This window comes from Ascidiella aspersa, chromosome 8 (assembly GCF_963924565.1).
Source record: "Ascidiella aspersa chromosome 8, kaAscAspe10.2, whole genome shotgun sequence".
In the NCBI taxonomy this organism is placed as follows: Eukaryota; Metazoa; Chordata; class Ascidiacea; order Phlebobranchia; family Ascidiidae; genus Ascidiella; species Ascidiella aspersa.
The window spans coordinates 24,412,707-24,432,174 of record NC_139454.1 but is presented as its reverse complement, the minus strand read 5'-3'; the positions used below and the strand labels follow the sequence as shown (position 1 = coordinate 24,432,174).

At 34.7% G+C, this 19,468-nt stretch overlaps 2 protein-coding genes and 1 long non-coding RNA gene across 3 annotated transcripts; all 3 read left to right on the top strand.

Annotated features, from left to right (window-relative positions):
• Nucleotides 1-836: 836 nt before the first annotated feature.
• Nucleotides 837-10,908, top strand: LOC146136987 (receptor-type tyrosine-protein phosphatase alpha-like). The gene is made up of 13 exons (XM_083396307.1): nucleotides 837-842; nucleotides 1,210-1,303; nucleotides 1,375-1,439; nucleotides 2,568-2,702; nucleotides 3,151-3,294; nucleotides 4,371-4,519; nucleotides 6,180-6,315; nucleotides 7,038-7,141; nucleotides 7,691-7,797; nucleotides 8,854-8,894; nucleotides 9,255-9,374; nucleotides 9,972-10,109; nucleotides 10,774-10,908. The coding sequence occupies exons 1-13, from the start codon at nucleotides 837-839 to the stop codon at nucleotides 10,906-10,908; spliced, it is 1,374 nt and encodes a 457-aa protein (XP_083252433.1).
• A 594-nt stretch (nucleotides 10,909-11,502) lies between these two features.
• Nucleotides 11,503-13,058, top strand: LOC146136986 (uncharacterized). Its single transcript, XR_014501562.1, has 2 exons — nucleotides 11,503-11,630; nucleotides 12,852-13,058. It is a non-coding gene; the product is annotated as an uncharacterized LOC146136986 (long non-coding RNA).
• A 2,183-nt stretch (nucleotides 13,059-15,241) lies between these two features.
• Nucleotides 15,242-19,259, top strand: LOC146136985 (uncharacterized). Its single transcript, XM_083395162.1, has 7 exons — nucleotides 15,242-15,395; nucleotides 16,098-16,206; nucleotides 16,836-16,982; nucleotides 17,355-17,446; nucleotides 17,742-17,880; nucleotides 18,419-18,484; nucleotides 19,127-19,259. The coding sequence occupies exons 1-7, from the start codon at nucleotides 15,279-15,281 to the stop codon at nucleotides 19,216-19,218; spliced, it is 762 nt and encodes a 253-aa protein (XP_083251288.1). The 5' UTR covers nucleotides 15,242-15,278; the 3' UTR covers nucleotides 19,219-19,259.
• Nucleotides 19,260-19,468: the final 209 nt, after the last annotated feature.

The window sequence follows — 19,468 nt, the reverse complement described above, 5'->3', positions numbered from 1 at the left end:
AAATCATTTGTTTATTTAATCAAGCAAACCATTTATGATTGACCAAAACTGCTTCTTTGCAAACGTCTGTTTTCAGCCACACTGTGAAGATTGGCCTTAACTGTGTAGTAGCAATGCGCATTACTGCATCCAAGGTCCGTCGGTGAGCTGAATTTTGCTTCATACCAAGCCACATAAATATGTGAATGTTAGCCTCCACTACAGTATAATGCTTGCGTGCCATTTTTGTTAGGTCGCGTGCCACATTTGGACACCCCTGCCCTAATCCAATGGTATTTCAAACGTGATCCCCTTGTAAAAGTGTGTTGATCTTGCGACGCACCCAGCGATAGGAATTTTATTATTTTGTGTTATAAACACGCACAAGTACCATAGGTTAAGCAGTGGGGTAACCAGCTGTAAATTGAGGGGGGGGGGGTGGCAAAAAGTTTAAACGTTTTTGTTTAGATTCTGCCATTGTATGAACTGTCGTATCGAACAAAAATAAATATGCTAGCAAACCGTTTCGAACAGCAACTGACTGAGTTTTAACGCAATACAAAAAAACATTCAAATAGCAAAATCAAAATGACAAAAAGTCGTAAAACTACATCAATAAGTATAGAAAACTTAATAATACCTACATTGTTTGTTACGTAACAGTGCATGACAATTGAAGATGTGACATGGGGTTACGAAACACTGACTTAACGTATCATGTGACGCAACTACAAGCAAAACAGGGTGAACAGATTAAATCAACAGATAACTGTTTATATGACATTGTATTTCATTGAGCAACAGAGCCAAGCAAAATACGTGAATCAGTTACATCAACATTACAGTTGTAATTCAGGATGCTTGTAGGTTAAAAGTATGTCCAACCATTTACTTACTGCGGGCTAATGCTTTGTGAAAACCTATACGCGGGCCATAATTTACTTTAAGGCAGTCCACGGTGTTCAATAGTAATTCTAGTTATGTTATATTATTTTCAAGTTACCTAGCTGGAATTTTAACTATGCGACCCATAAATGAATTTATCTCCAGTGTTGTTCCGTTAGTTGTTATGCTACCACTAATCGAAAACATTGTGTATTTAACCGAAATATATAATTGTCAACCAACTGTTACTTGATAACGTCAAAACGAACCAAATAATTTTATCGGAATCTTTCACTTTATTTAAGCCGTTCGAATTTATGATTTGCATTATATTTCAATGTACAGGTGATCAAAACCTCGACAGTCGATCTCTCTAGCAAATCAGTCGCAAAAAAAGAGGAAAACGCCAAGCGAAATCGGTACAAGAACATCATTCCGTGTATGTCACATATTGCCATTTTTCATTTTTACCATTTTAGATGTATTTAAGTCTATATATTTTTTTCGCAGATGACAACAACTTCGTACACCTGCAAAATACTGACAACTCTTACATAAACGGTTCTTTCATAAAGGTGAGGCATTGCTCATCCATATTTTGGTTGCAATGGCAGCTTTCACTTTATTGTTTGTTTGGAATTCGCCAAACAACAGCGTTCCCTAAAACGTGTATTTACCCTATCTATTTTTTAATTAGCATCACGTTTATATGTAACTTTAAAATGCATGCGTTGCAGCCTTCGTGACTCTATTAAAAAAAGCTTATAAAAATAATAAAACTTGATGTATAGACTTATTCAGGGAACATTAACGCAAATTGACAAAAAAGGCAGTCATGAATTTTTCCTTAATGCAGCGTTTCTCAACCGGTGCGCCGCGAGCGAAAGAAAAAAACATGTCGAAATAAGTCCAAAATTAATCGGATTAAGATTTTAATGGACAAAATAACGTTTTCAGTCTTATAGGCTGGAAGTCATTTTAAAGATATGCAACTATAAAACCCATATAATAAAAAATGCAGGCAATTTAAGAGAAGTACCGATACACCTAAAAATTTCGCTTCGCTTCTCTCACAAGGTGCGCCGCCACGTTTTCATACGTCTTTAGGTGCGCCCCTAAGTAAAAAAGGTTAAGAAACACAACCTCAATGAATAAAAAGTTTAAGGAAAAGTATATTTTAAACCATATAGTTTGAGCTTTGTACAGTTGCAATTTGTCCAATTCCCCAAAGTACTTTTGTTCCTTTCTATTGTATTCCCGTTTATTTAAGTTAGGTTTTCTAAATCTTTTTTCGCTAACCGTAAATATAACGCAAATTTCAGCGAGCCCATTTGTTTCACTGAATCATTTATAGGTGAGCAAAATATGATAAAATAAATGGCATAAATTAATTTGAATTTGATCAATATGAGCCGTGTCTTTGTATTTCTCTAACAAGAGTTTTGTAAAATAGTAAAGAATTCCTGTTTTAGATCTACCCTTCTAATAAATCTGACCATATGTAAACTACTGCAATCAAAACAAATTAAATAGCCACTAAATTTTGGATCACGGCCCATGGGTTAAAAACAGTGATTTAAGCAATACGACGTAACTAGTTTACTTAACCAATGTGGACTTTACCCCCTATAACCAGTTAACCACCTGCAATGAATGTCGCGTTTTCCAAATAAAAATTTACCATTTTATTCTGCTTGTTTTAGGATTACCAAAAAAGGAATAAATGGATTGCTACCCAAGGCCCGACTCAAAACACAGTGAATGACTTTTGGATGATGATTTGGCAACAAAAGACTGGAGTTATTGTCATGTTAGCTAATCTCTTCGAAAAAGGAAAGGTGAGTGTTATCCTTAATATTTCAGTTCTGTTTCACCGTGTCTGTTAATTAAACTATTTTAAACGTCCTTTTTACGAGTTCTCAATATGAGATCATTCATTATACGAAGCAGCTTCTGTCAGAGTTGTAATATTTGTTTGTGAGAATGGCGCCTATTAGCATGGTTTGTTTGCTGTTTAGCTTCAAATCTAAATAATAACCTAAAATAAGACCATATCTTGGTCAACAGCACAAGTTTCATATTTCTTTTTTTTTCAAGAAAAACAGTTGACCGTTATTTGAAATGGTATATAAATTCATAGATTTCAGTCCCTCTATATTCTTTATTGAATTCAAGTTTTGTTATGCAGCCAAATGCCACGGATCATATTATTCTTTCCTAAAAACTTAAGTTAAAAAAATCATTCTGAGAAATGTTAAGAAAAAAGAGTTTTATCATTCTTTGCAGAGTAAATGTGCTCAATACTGGCCTGAGCTCAGCGAATCCAGCGAATACGGGGAATTCACCGTCAAAACTACTGACGTCTTAAACAAGGGCTGTTACGTCATCAGAAGGATAACCCTGGAGCAGTCGGAAAACGCCTATGCAAATGTAAGGAGTTTTAACTGTTCGTTGTTTTGTGACTCTGTCACTTTTTTAGGGTTGATCAGTTCCAAACAGAGTGTAAATATAAAAATATATTGGACATAAGGATTCGATAATATTGCAGCGAAAACGATATACAATTTTCAGTTGTACTATCAATACTCGTTCGATCCTCGGGCCATCTCACTACCGATCCGAACTGTTTAAATTAAAGCATTTAAACTGTATTATTTGCGATCTATTTGAGCGTTTCCAATTTTGAAAGGTATTTGGGTACACCATGCACGGATTTATAATGTATCTTGATGATGAATTGCAGAGCAAGATAGGTCGAGTAGATCGACATCATCTTGATTAAGACATTTCGCTACGAGCTTGTATCATCTTCAGTTACTGTGACTGAGAAGCAATTCAAACATTACCTATAAAAGGTTCGCGTCCCACCTTTTATAAGTGAAGCTTGAATTACTTTTTAGTCACATTAACTGAAGATTATAAACGGTAATTGTTTTTATGAAATTGCATAAAGTCAAAGTTTTCAAAGCATTTTTTCTTAACAACCCGGAAAATTTCACGTTTACAAATATGATTTAATTAGCGGTATCAAAATAAATGAAACGTCCGCATTCAGTCCATAAATTTGTTAGTATTTACAGCCATTTTAAAGCTAATTGAAAAAAAAATGTCAGTAATGTGCATGCTCCAATAGTAATCTTTGCCTTCCGACAGTTTTAAGCAGTGTTTTAATGACTCGGAGTGTTTTAATGACTTGACTTATGTGCAATTAAGTCACTGTTTTTAAATGACTTGACTTAAGTCTTTCGGGAAAATTACTTGATATGACTGAAGTCTTTTTCGGGGGTTTAAATGAAGGGTTTTCAGTGGGCATTTTTTTACAAAATTTGATTGCTTGTCTAAAAATGTAGGACAGAACAGGAAACAACTTTTTGTTCGGAGATGTCTGATATAGGAATTTGCATAGTGCTCCTAATATTGTTCCCAATTTCGGTCCGCGAAAACAAAGTTTTTTCGATTTCTCATGATATAAACCTGTGGTAAATCCAATTCCTACTTTACTGCAGGAACTTCGCACAATCACCCAGTTCCACTTCACAGCCTGGCCTGACCACGGGGTACCAGCCACGACCAGCGGATTACTGCGTCTTCACCAAGACGTCAATGACCAGTTGAAGGACTTTGAAGAGATTCGGCCGACCGCCGTACATTGCAGGTTAACTGCTGGAGAGCGCGTACAGTCGTATAGTCATAGTAGTCTGCTATTTTTATAAAGGAAACGCCCACGGGACCCATGGTCTGTTTTTAACTGGATATACGTACTACGTTTGTGAATCGTCGGCAGTTGCTGATGGCTGTATTTCCGTACAACCATAAAGCCTACTCTGCGATTAACTTTTTTGCTGCGTTGTAGATGGGATACGCAGGACAATAGGACATGTCCACCACCTCTTTATTAATAACGCCTACTACCTTTAATTAAACTTTTTTGTCTTTGGGCGTCAGACAACAATATATTGCAAACCTCTTACTCACAATGTTAGGTGGTTTACTGTAATGTCACAAACAAATAATTGCACACCTAATGTGCACGCTGTTATATATTGTTTGATTTATTGGACTCTTACTGTAGAAATCAAGCTTTGCAATAAGAAGCACTTCTTTCTATTATTGCTTGCGTCTACAAGGACAATAGCGAACGTACAATTTTCGCACGGTACAAATCAAAACAGTAGAGAAATCGGTGCAGGTTTTCTGTAAGGCGAAAGAGGAAATTGTTTAGCGTAAAATACTTCATAGACAAACAAAAAAGGTTACGAAATAAAACATACCAAAGTTTGATGTCTGGCGTGTATAGTGTCTTCAGTAATGATGCTGGTGGTGACTGCACCAAGCACCGCAAAACAAAATTTTTATATATCAACTAAATTGGCCCCAAAGGCTAGAAGCTAGTTGCATTCTTTACGTGAGAGGCGCGCACTACCACGCCTAATTAAGTGAGTGTGCGTATGCGATGCGTCGCGCCATTATGCGCGCGCAAAAACAAGAAATGGAGCAATAGCGAAAGGCAAAAAACTAACACCTACCATACAACAAAACAACAATATTTATGAGCTGAACAACTAAATTAGAATCTTGAAGACCAAAAATCATAGTTTGCAATCCTTGTCCGTTAGAAACAGTTGGTAACCATTGCCCTAAGGAAATATATAAATTGCAACTTTAGTTTACCAAGGCGTTAAAATTAATGTTTTTTATAAAACTATTTTTCTCGTGAGTACAAGACTAACAACAACATCCAAGGGAATTTTAATATATCTGCAAGGCAAATTCCGTTTGGCAAAAATAAAACTACTTTATTTAACATTTTATTTTGCAAATGCTTCATAAAGCCGCGGTATCGTTGCTGATGACATGTTTCCCATAAACCTACGCTTTACTGCTGATTAATCGAAATTGGGCTCTGCAGTGCATCTTGTGGTCATTTTAACCAGATTCTGTAGGATAACTTATAACTCGTAAAACAGAAAATGCCTGAAGTGTGGGCTGAAAAGTGTTACGACAGTTGTCAGCAGTGTTCTATTGACTTAATTCAATGACTTGACGTAGGGATCTGGGGCAATATACTAGGTCTAGTATATACATTACACAAGAATGTTATTGACGATATGTTTTTATTTTCTAAATAATGTGTAAATTCGTAAATTGCAGTTATCTAAAAGTATAAAAATTGTGTAGTTTACTCCTGTTCATATTTTTAATTGCCAAAATATATACAGCGCCACGGAATTCTTGTATGTGCTTTGTGGGTCTTAGAAAACACTGAAGTTTTTTTAAACCATTTTAAAAGTGGATTGTTGCTTATTTTCTTCCAGTGCCGGAGCGGGGAGAACAGGGACCTTCATCGGACTCGATTACTTGCTGGAGGAGATGAAGACCACATCAAGCATCGACGTCTACCAAGCTGTCTTGGAAATGAGAGATCAGAGGATGGAAATGGTTCAGACTGTGGTAAGATATTCACTTGAGCTTGAATACGAAAACATAGTAACCGAAAACTAGCCTAAATCCTACAGTTGGAAGCTGCAGATAGATTGAGTTTCTCGTGCTAAAAATGTCCTATTTTCACTCTAAAAGCAAACAAATCGCAGCAAAAATAGCTTATTCATTAATGTCATATTCATTTTATAAAAGTTAAATAAAACTAGACTAAGATTTGAACTCACGACCTTTGCCAATTTGATACCGTTACGTTATTAAATTGGCATTTCAAGCTGAGTGGTGACGGATAACCAACCTTTGTGTATGTCTTCTCTTTCATGTCAGCAGGGTGAAGATAAAAAATAACTAAGATTTAAACCTACACCAAGCATTTGCTGCAGGTGAATTATTATGTTTTAATTAGCATTGATTAATGAACTTCAAAAAGGCAAAAACACAGATATACAGTTACTCGCATTAGTTCCCCCACAAATAGCCTAAGTATATATTTGTGTTGACCTTAGACTGTAAACAAAAAGCTGCCAAATTATTTGAAGGACGTATGATAGATTTCATTTCAAAAATATGCTTATAAATGTTATGCTGTTTTTTTCGGCTTGTTGGTTTCAAAATAATACAGCTTTCAACCAAATAAAAGAAATCCCTTTTAATTTCAATGAGACTCCAGATCAACACTTGACAGTGCATTTAACTTCAAATTAAATGTTATTACTAGCTTGTTTCTTTTTCAGCTTCAGTACGTCTTTCTGCACAAGCTTCTCTACGAAACCCAAGTGCTGGGAGTTTCCGACAAGGATGTACCTGCCTTTATGGAAGAATACAACGAAATGGAAGAGTAATTTGTATAGGACATGAAATATAATAATTACTTAAATTTTAATGTCATATGAGTGAGGCAACAGCCAAGCATAGTACACATGGAAGTTTAAATTCGTTTAAATTGGGTGATGCACGATATGAACCTTTGTTTTTTTTGTAGATCAAATTATATTTAATTATTTTAATGTTGTTGCCACGTAACGAATTTGGACCATGAGTTCAACATTTTAAAGTAATTTGTGAGCCTGTGTGATACTCCATATTTTTATCATATTACGAGACTCTAACGAATTATAATCTTATTATTAAATATAATGCTTAATTTACCTCTACTAAATAAAATGCATTACATATCGTTTAAACCTAAATCGACGCTTTACATATAGTTTAAATCCTACTTTGGTTCGCTAATGTTGCTTGACATGTTTCATAGTGAACGTTATTTCGTATTTTGCCTACTAAAAATCACCTAAACTGCTTTATTTGGCAGTAAACTGGACACCCATGCCGTTCATTCAATTCGTTTTCCATTTAAAGTTGCAAATGCTTTTTACTTATTACACAGATCGCTGAAAAACAACGCGATCGACAACGAATTTAAGAAGCTTGAATTGGCCAAGAGCGACCGCCCAAACCAGCCACTCTTAGTGAAGAATCAGCGCCTTGCCCGATGTAAGTAAAGGACTTTTACACTACAGCTGCGCTGAGCTAAGCTGGTTGTTAAAATTGCGTTTTTACTATGGCTGCGTTGAGCCTAATGTTTATAATAGTCACATGATTTATCAGCTGTTTATTTTAACTTTAATTTGATTGGAGCCTGGTACATTAAATATTAAAATAACTGGCATAGGAAATAAACAACCGTCCAAACTCCAAACCAAACCATATTAGTAACGTATAAGCGCCTTTCCCGATGTGAGTAAGAGAACGTTTATTAGGGTCGCCTTTATTTCACTAAACATTCTTCGGTTACACTGTTAATGAAAAAGTTCAGTGTTTTTTAAACACAACATGTTACTAGTGTTTAGTGTTTTTTGTTTATATCGTTTGGTTGCCTATAGCATTCTACAGAAGTTTCACCATGAAACATTAGCCGTGAAAAGCACAGCAAACATGTATTTCGGTAGGAGAGTAAGCTTTGTAGATATGCCCAGAGCATTCCTTAGGTTCCAAAGTAATACATATTATATAGGTTTTGGCCCTAAAGTGTCAATATAGATTGGGCGAAAGTCGACACCCTTTTCTGGGGATTGTGTATTGTTTCGCTTTGCTTTCAGTGAAACTTCATTTGATTTGTTTCTGCTTATTGTAAATCATGCATATTCTATAGCTAACGGTGATTTAAAAGCGACAATAGGAGTTTCATTCTCAGTTTCTTACTATTCTAAATGTTGTTAATTGAAGGCAACGTTATGCATTAAAGGACTTTTTGTTTCCCAAATTAATATTTTACATTCTACTGCTAAAGGTATTTCAGTAAAACAATACAGGACTTTTACTTTTACTTATGTGCTATTCTTAATGGCTTAGTTAAATCTTAAATGGTTTAGCAAAATAAAAAAGCAACTTCATTCGTAGTAACACTGACACCGTGCGACAAAAGCAGTTCAACAAATTTTCACTTTCGTTTTCGTGTTTTCCGGAAAGATAATTTAATGATATGTTCCTATAATGCTAGTTAACAAACATTTTAAAATCCACCATTAAATATAAACCCTTCTGTCACAGATGCACCGAACGCAGACGTCCTTTCTGCATATGCTGTCGAGGTAAGAATTAAGCGGTTACTCACCTAAATCAATGTTGTATAGTGACTCAAGTGAATGAATTGACTTAGGTGCACTTAAATCACTGTTCTTAAATACTGTGACTTGGTTCAAGTCTTTCCCCAGAATTATGTTACTTAGACTTAAATCATTGTGTCAAACGCCTTGTATGTATATATACTTCAGTGATTTGATTTAATTATGGTTAAATTTTAGGTAGTTATCTCTTAATTCCTGCTTGTAAAACTGAATTTCATTAAAGTTAACTATTATATAATTTGATATGATTTGTTGCAAATTACTTATGACTTGTTTGGAATGCGTGAATTTTGAATCATACACTTTATCTGTTAACAATTTCAGGCGTACAACAGTGTGGACGAACTCATTGTTTCTACTCAGCCCAACAAGGAAACAGCGGAGGAATTCTGGTCGATGATAGTCGAGAAGAAAATATCGACTATCATTATGTTGAAATCAAAGGTGTATTTTTCACTGAGATGCCCTTTATTTTTTGTGTTTCAATCTTAACAATTGATATTTTTTATTCTTGTGTAATGAAGAGGATATATCATCTCTATGGTAAACATACATAAGCGTTTTTTTTTTCAAAATATTTATTTCGGTTTAATGTTCTGGAAAAGCAGTAAGCCCAATTCACTAATTTAGCATTGTTGGTGGTCTACGTGACACTTGTCCGGTAACTTTAGTAAACGATACATGAAGTAAATGATAAACTACATTATACTAGCTGTTTATTTTTAGGCTCTTTCGGCTTGTGTTAGAGCCATAAGGGGTTGCCAAATAAGGGAAATAATTAAGGGAAAAATAAGGGAAATAATTATTCAAAATAAGGGAAATAATTATTCAAATCACTAAGCTAACAATTTTGATGGCACCAATGATTCTACGCGAGGCTTGATGACATATACGCCTCAAAAATTGTTTTTCTCCAGTTTTGATTTTCACGGAAAGGCTTGAATTCAAAGCAAATTTCAATCGAGGGCCAAAAATTAATAGTTTTATGAAAAAGCTTATTTTTTCTGTTAAATAAATCTTTAACCCAGTCGTAATTTGCAGAACGATTACTGCTACTGGCCCACGTCGTTGGACGAGGAAGATTACGGCGACATGGGGGTCGCAAAAACTTCGGAGAACATCGGACATCCGGTAACACAAAGAAACTTCACCATAGGTTCCAAACGTGGTTCTTTCAAGGTAAAATTATTTACTGAATAAAATTATTCTGAATTCTTTTGCATGCTTCTGTACATTTTTATGTAGAAAAAGGTCGCTCGAAGGCTTTCTGTTTTTACAGGGTATGCAACCTACCGCCCACAGAGCGAAAATTCAAACCCAGCGATAGCCTCTATTTTAGATCCGTGACTCACAGGGCAGGATAGACAGGGACAGGGCCCTAAGCACCTTTAAGACTTTGGTGCCGCATGTGTGTCAATCAAAATATAAACACAATCACAAAGATATTATCCATCTGAATAAATTAAAACTAACAGTAAGAAATAAAAACAGGGTATTTTTTAGAGGTTTGAGTGGTCTGAGACCAACTCGAATTATTTCATTGAATCATAATAAAATCACCATTGAAAATTCAAGTGGCGCCCTCTTTCCTTGGTTCCCTAAGCTCATAGTTATCTTGCTTTATGATAAATTCAGACCTGCTGACATGAATATTCTGGCTGGTAGTTTTCAAGCCTATTTTTTTAAAAACGAAGTAACCGAATTAGTAGGTAAGATTATAATCCAAGATATTTTGCAAATACACCGCGAAGAATGACACTTTACTAATGGTGTTTGATATGCGGTCGCTCAGTTCAAAACTGCTTTGATATATGGCCCTTGTGACTATTTGTTATTTGTTTAGGTTTTTCAACTGGAATTAAGTGACTGGTCAGAGAATGACGTGCCGAAAGAAGATTTAATCACTGAACTATTATCGGTCATCGACCTACACCTGACCGATAGCACAAACAAGAATATGGTCGTACTAGCCAAGTAAGTATAATAGGTATACTTGTCTATTTAGTAAAGGTCCTGGAAACGTTCAAATCACGTTTAAAGTGCTTAGTATTTTGTAGATTCGGCCAACACAAAACCCATTGTTGTAGACCAAGTAGATACTCACAGGAATCATTGCAATGCACTGCGTTTCACATCTAAGATGTTCTGTCAGTAGGCCTAATGCAATTTCAAGCAGTTTGGTGCAGTTGTACAAAATTATAGGCTCTTGTAAATAGCGAACTCTAAATAAAATGTTACAGTCGACCTAAAATAAAATTAGGTATTCATACATAAACACATTTAGGTTAATTTTCGGCGCTCTCGCATAAGGGGAGGACCCAGGATTTTTTTGCGGGCCTATTAGTCACAGGGCGCATGAATCCATAGTAACCACATAACGCCTTTGGACTAATTGTTTTTTTTAAACGGACAAAAACATTAAAGCACACAATAAAAATCGCGCTTTGACCAGTTGACAAATATAGTCTAGGGCTGCATGGGCCCATGGTACTGTCCGTTCTCACCTCTTTCTACCCTTTATTTAAATGGTATTAACGATCTTGTGTTGTATTTTCTGTGCGTAGATCTGATCTCACTCGTCCTGCCATGTTTTGTATCTACTGGAACTTGGTGGCTAGGTACAAAGCTGAGATGATGGTGGACGTTTATCGGGCATTCAAAGACACTAAGGATTGCTTGCCAGGAGTTGATTTTACAAAGGTAAAAAAACTGTAACGTTTTTGACATGGTGCGGGGAAAAATGTAATTTCGATACCTATCCTCAGGACTGGATTATGCTTTGTTGAGGGTGCTCTATAATATTATTCCTACAAACACTTAGAGGAGTTTAAAGATGACACTTGACAAAGAAAACCAGACACATTAACCAGATCTTAAAAGATATATAATTTATTTTAAGATCTGGTTAATGTGTCTGACCTGAATTGTTAGCTTTGCAACATTATTTTGCTGTTACTGATCAGAAATTAAGGTCGATATTTATCTTGCAAGGGTCAAGGTGATTTCTATTACTCACATATTTAGTGCAATGTTGACATAGAAAATATGCAAAAGTTTATTTCGTCTGGCCCGTTATTTAGGTCTGAGTCTGGCCTATAGTTGAAATATTTCATTAAACACTGCATTTAGAAAAAACATGCATTAGAAAATTCGGCTATGAAAATTTCTATGTTGCCTCCCTTCGATCGGTGTCCTAAGCACGTGCTTGTTTTGCCTAATTGTTAATCCAGCTCTGTCTATACCTTATACTTTGAGTACAAAACTATAGCTGACAGATCAAATACCAAATGGCGTCAATGCTGCGGTCATATAAGCATATCTGTTTTAAAACCAAACGTTTCAAGGTCACACCTCACCGCGCATGATGCCAAATTTTGCTCACTACGTTCTATCGTTCCTATAGCTGCCTTAAATCGTTATATACCATTTTTTTAAATTCAACGTTTAAGGCAGAAACGCACCTTAAAATCACAAGGTATTACTGAAATGCCTAATTTTGTCAGTTCAGTTTCGCATAGACATAGCACCGGCAGCAATTTAGTATTAGACGAATATACCGATACTCTCACCAACGATCGGTTATCGGTTTAAATTTGATAATATCGAACGTATACCGTAATTGCGAGTGGCAGATTTCGTGGTTCCAACAAAACATACTTCAAACGTTGTTTTTCTCCAAAATTAATTACAAATAATACGGTAATAAATTTAAAACTACTTTTCTAGTCTTAAAACGACCTTCACCATTAAACCTTTTTTTAATCAAAAGGAAAGGCGTAAGTACGATATGTGTTCCATTTTCCTTGTGTTAAACATGAGGAAATAACAAACAGCTTTACGTAGAAGCATAAAGGCTGCAGTTTAATAAATTTTAATGCTTCTTATTGTGGGTCATTTTAATGACATTGTTTTGTTGTTCAGGCTCTTTACAAATCCAGCTACGATTTGATGAAGCATTACATCGGCTTATTTTCCAACTACGCCAATGTTACCAATTAAAACTGGGGTTTGGTAACGGTTAATAAAAGTCCATTTAGCGTGACTAATTCTAAAGAAAATAATTATTCTTTTCATATTGTCAATTTTTTGCTGAGATGTTTGTATCACATGTATGTGTGGATTAAAGTATTTTGCTTTTTATTTTATTATTTTTACGTATGATATTACTTGTGTTGTTTCATTTGTGTTTTTAAAATTAGTAGTTTGAAGTTAATTTTTTTAAAGACTAGGGATTTATAACTTGGTGTTCATGGACCCCTAACTGTCCATATAAAAGGTCCATAAGATTTTAGTTTAAAATATTGCTTGTTATTCTGAGCCGTGATAAAAGTTATGCTGTTTATAAAACAGCTACTGTTTATTTCCTTGCTTGTCTATAAATCAATGTGCAGTTTTGGTATTCGCATTAGCCTACATATGTTGCTCTGGGTATATTGGTTCTATTTCTATATGTTGTGACTTAAGTAGGCCGGCAGGGTTATATCTGACCCAACTTGGCGACCCACGAATGATAATTTTATTTGATATATACCCTGCACTATATATCAATAATAGTTTTTTTGTCGTATTTAATGAAATTTGCTTTAGGCTATGTGCTGCTTTATTACTCTTCATTTCTTTAAACATTGTTTTAAAACGTAGCTCATTGAATCTCAGGTTCCGAAGTTCTAATTTCATTACTTGCACTTAGCTTAATTGCTGTCATTTATTCCCCAAAATTACCTTTATATTCGCTACTTTAGATTGTAAAGGTCTATGCACTTGTTTATTTTTTAGAAATTTGTTTGATTTTAGCACACATCCTATACAAGTTTCGGCGAATTTGTTCGCTTTAAAATCCACTGTTATTTTGCTACTTTATAAATGCTTTTCTTAAATTTGTGTTATTTAGCACTTTTCTGTGAGTTATATACACAAAATACAATCAACATTATATAAAAAAGAAGTTTTGCTAAAAATAAGCGTCCACTTAAGTACTTAATACTAAAATATCAAACTATGAACTTTACCCGTTTAAAAAAATATTCCACGGTCCATTGAACAGTTGCTACGTTCCAGTTTAGGGGAAGCCACTTGATAAAATTAACTTTAAAGTATTTTGTTTGTTGAGGCTAATTGCGTTCTTTACCAATTATAGTCTTGGTTTACACGCTACGAAGCTCTTAATTGTGGTTTTGCAGAAATAAACCTTTGTGTGTCAGTGCTAGTAGATATGTGTACTAAATATTGTTATCCAAAAACAAAAATAGCGATTTCTTTTAGGAAAGGAAATTTGACCGAAACGCTCTTTTACGCTTGCTGAAAAAACACGTGATAATTTATTGATTACGGTTAGGTTCGGGGTCTTGTTTTATTCGAGTTTTACGGAATTACCTTTGAATTACTTCGTTAGCCGGGTAAATAGCCTCTGCGGTATGCATCTCAGTGTTGTCCTACTTAACTAAAGGCCCGTTTACACTACAGCTGCACTGAGCTGCGCATTGTGGCGAGCGTTTCACGCTTAGCTAAACTCAAGCCCCGTGCAGCTGGAAATAAATACGCTTTGGAGCGATTTCCACGCTTAGCTAAACTCAAGCCCCGTGCAGCTGGAAAAAAATACGCTTTGGAGCGATTTCCACGCTTTGCTAAACTCAAGCCCTGTGCAGCTATAGAAAAACATCACGTCGCGATTTTTACGCCCAGCGCAGCTCACTGCAGCTGTAGTGAAAACAATTTCACGCCCGGTGCAGCTCAGCTCAGTGCAGCTGTAGTGTAAACGGGCCTTAAGTGTTTGTAAAATAATTAATCAGACTTTATTCGTTCAGACAAATGACTTTACCTGGACTTAAGTCTTAGCGGTGTCGTTATTTCGTTAAATCATTACATTTTTGGTAAAATTCAGTAGGATTTCAATCAGATAGCTGCAACCTTGACAAACAAATTGTCGCTGTATTAAAAGTCATTCACAAAGGACTTATTTACAATATCAATATTTCCAACCTGTGTGACACAGACACATGTTAAACAATTTATGTTGATTTGTTGGGGTTAAAGTTTGGGTGGACATAATTATTAAATTAAACTTTCTGAGTTGAAACTAGTTTGTTAGTTCTCATTTATCTCGTCAGTGAGAAAGAAGACATTTTATTTGTGTTAAATTGATAGGTTGAGTTGTTATTAAAAAGACAAAGACTAGTAAAACTAGTTTGACTTGGCCAATTAAGTTAGTTTCGCTTGTTTATTTAATGATGGATATTTGTTACATAATTACTATTACTTAATTTAAACTTCATTGATTTTCCTTCATTTCATTTTACAAATGAAAGGTTTAGTTGAATTTCATTTGACTTTAATTTCCAATCATAAGTGATGGAATTTCAAAGTAGTAGAGAGCGTTTAAAGAAAAACAGTCAATCTGTACGAAGATCTTCAAAACTGCCACTGAATGAAGAGAGTAAAAAAAGACCAATTAGCAAGAAAGAAAAGGTAATCTCACTTAAACAGGTTAACTGCCAAGCCTAACTAAAAATTTACCAGGTAAAATCGTGATGTTTTAATCAAGTGTATTTTAGATGCAAAACATTTGGTTAAATTGCCTTTGTAGACTGCTCACTATCAAGCCAAAAACTTGTGTTTTTTTTGTCAAAATACATTTGTTAATTACTTTAGACAATGTTTTCGAAATCTCTAGCAGAGTGATACAGCTTTTAGACAAATAATAACCTTTTTTCTAAAAATGACTTGCTAAATCAACTGTAATTTCATGGCGGCTAAATGTTTAGTGTAGTGGCTCGGATAAATATTATTGACTTTCATGCACGGAATAGAAAAAATGGCAATATTACTGTGTAGTAATTAGATGGCTAATCGTATTAGTACTAGTCCGATTGGATTGTGGTATCGGTGCCAATCCGATCCCAATAATTTGTAAATTCAAGCTTTGTATTAATTAACGGTATTTTAAATGCATTGCATTTAATTATAGACTGCTTACTGTAAAGTCAAAAACTTATTTTACATTAAAATTACTTTTTTTGTACATAAGACACTTATCGGAAAGCTTCAGTAGTTGGCATATGTTTAGGTTGATATAATACAGATTTTAGACAACTAATAACTGGTTTTCTGAACAAAATTTTCTAAAAAAGAAAGCTTATTTGTATTGATACATGCTTTTATTTTTTCTAGGCTACTGCAGACATCAAATCATTGATTAAATCGCGTCAGCAAGCCGTCTACCATAAATCTGGGTTTACTGTTTCAAGCCTAAATGAAACAAACCAAGTAGCTGCCATATGTAAGCCATATATAATATTTATTGTAGAATTTATTTATTAAATATAACTTTTTATTATATTGATCTTTGTCAGGCATTAACATTAGCATATCATAAATAGTTGGTTTGACCCAGTGGTTCCTAAACTGGACACAGCAATATAAAATTAAAAAAACAGTGGTTTTGTCAAACGTAGAGTACAGCATAGAAATTGTGACTTTATGTCAAACTTACTATACTATATTTAGGTCACACTGTTTTAGTTTTGATTGTAGTTTTGTGTTATGTACTAAACAATAAAGGCCTGAATTGAATTTTTGTTTTAGAGTGTAAATGCATCATATTGACCTTTTAAATGTTGGTTCATATTAAACAAAATGATATGTCAGAATAAACCCTATGCTATAGTATTTTGGAAAACTTAAGGCGCACAAAACTATAATGCTCACCCTTGAAACTTAAAAGCAAATGTTAGCTTTTCTTTGTTACATCTCGAAAAAAGGCTGCCTTTAATATTAGACCAGTACAGTAATTCAACATAATTTAAATGTTATCAATTCCGCATTTGTTTTTATCTTAAAAGCATTTTAGTTAGTTGATCCATGACATTTTTTCAACATCATTCAGTTGAAATGTTGCTAATTCTGTAGGTGAAGAGTCAACAATGTGTCGTATTTGCCAATCGACCGGTGACTCATTGGACAACCAGCAGGTTACACCATGTGCGTGTTCCGGATCACTACGTTTTGTTCATATGCAGTGCCTCAGACAATGGAGACAAACAAAAAAAGCTAAGGGTGAGTTTGTATTTATAATTATACTGCTAACTGACCTTTTTCCAAAAGAATTTAATATTTTTTACATGGAAATAGCATCAATTTTTGTCTCTTTTTATTTGTATTGAAACTTTGTACACATATAAATGTAATATTGCCAAGTTTTGTGTAGTTGGGCTTGTTTAGGGTCCGCAAAGAAATTTTATCTTAAATCTAGCTGCCGTTTATCTGCCGTAGTTGCACAAGTAGGCTATATTTTTGAAGACCGTTGGAAAAAAAGCTTATAGACTGTTTGTTTGCTCATATTGTCTTGAAAAGAACTGTTTTTTACCACATGCAGCTAAGTCTTTAAAGTTGTTTTTATGTGTTTTTAAAGTTGTTTTTCTGTGCCAGGTGCTGATGTTTCATGTTGCGAGCTCTGTAAGCAGCCTTACAATGTACAACTGCTTGGTTCAACAGATGTTACTGCAGACAGAATTTTAAAGGTACTACATAACGGCTTTCTACTACTTATATTATGGAACCACTTAAATTTGTTTTACTGAACAGTTGTTGATTTGTAGACTATTTTCTTATGGCCAATTTTTAAAAGTAGTGTTAAATAGAAAACACATTTTGGCTTGAAAACCTACGAAAATTTCTAGGAAAGTTTCAAATTCATCTTGTTTCGCTTGGTCCTACATAGTACTTTTGGTCCGAAATTTTGGGTATCGTTATCAAAATAAAATGTCAAGTGTCGGACATTCCTATTCGAAGTGGTACAAACGTGTGATTTCTCAGATGCAGGAAGACTTACGTCAACTTGTGCGTTCCGGCATCTACCTCATGCTTTTGATGCGATCTTGGAAGAACGAGATGGCACAGAGCAGCAATCCACAGCCACCGGATGTTAGCAAAATATCTGCAGCGAACAACAAGTGTAAGTTTTAAGTGTGATTACAGGGCCTTTGAATGTTAAGCTTACTGGCTCGAATACATTTTTTTGACTACAGTGCACGAGACAAAAAAGCTGTCAATATCCCTGGGTTGTAATTATATGCCTCAGTACATGCCCGATACTACGGTGGTATCGGTGCCGATCCGATACCGAGTATTTTGTGAATTTCAGTGTTGTTTTGCTGTCCAGAGTAGACGTACTATCTTGAAAGTTTAATTTTATAGAAGATGTTACACTAAAAATAAAAGATAGATCAACGTTTTAAAGCAGTAGCAAATTTTAATAAAATATTCAAAAAACAACACCAATACCATGTCATTTCACGATGATGCCGGAAATTGTATATAAAAAAGTGGATTGTCGGGTATATTTATAGCAGAGTAAGTAAAAAGACGAATTTCAAGGTTTTATCGGGAATTCTGTATATTGTAAATCTATACCAATTTTAGAAATGCCAGCTTTGAAGTTTCTTTGTGTATTTACCAAACACAATTGAAGTAATCTCAAAATGTGATTTCAGCCAATCTTGAAGGAATCAATCCAAGAATAACATTGCGAGGAGAATCCAGCAGTTCTTCTTGCGACGGTAAGTTGAAATAAAATTAAGTTATAAATAAAATTTCACAAACGGTAAAAATTCATACCTCGGTAAAATGTAACGTTTATTTTTAGCTTCAGACATTTTTTTACTCTGTACCATGTCGTTTGTTTCCATGCCATAACATATAACTATCACTATCGTTGAATCAATCCTTTAGCAAATTACTGCCATCCGATAAGACCTCTAACCATTTACTTTACTAATTAATTCACCCTGTTAAAGGCGATCTGCAGTATTATAATGACTTAAGTTAATGACTTGAATTAAGTGCACTTAAGTCACTGTTTTCAAATGTCTTGACTTGACTTAAGTTTTTTCTTCAAATGACGTTTTTTTTTATTGTTTCCATAAAATATTTTTGATCAAAATCAGGTTATATATTTGTACGTAAAACAATTTGTATCCTGTATACTGCATTTTTGCTAGTTGAGGTTTAGCTCATAATCGGGGATGAGTTTACCAATTTTATTAGTTTGACGTTTAAGTTTTATGTCCATGACTTGACTTGAAGTTGACTTTCTCTTGCAATGACTTGACTGGGGCTTGACGTGGGAAACTGATGATTTGGGCTTGCAAGCGTCATAGTAAAAGTTGTTTATCCTTCCTATACTTTTCGTTTTTGGTCAGAAAGCAGCAGCGAAAATGACGAATACGTTTCACGCCAGAGCCTCAAACAAAAAAGCAAATCTTTGAAATCGAGGAGAATCAAAAAGACGTGAAGGAAGCAACCTTCTGTTACTTTATACTTATGCTTGTGCCACTGAACGAAATTTTCCACATTTTTTTTTAAGAAAAAATAATTTAGTCTTATTATTACCTATCTTATGTTGCAGTGTGCAATGTTTTTTGCCTAGCAAATGTGCATAATATTTATTAGCCCTTTTACATCCCCATGATGTATAGTTCAAGTTCCAATTTGATCGCCTAATTCTAAAGACTAGTCAAAGTAATCGGCTGCGCTTACGTAAT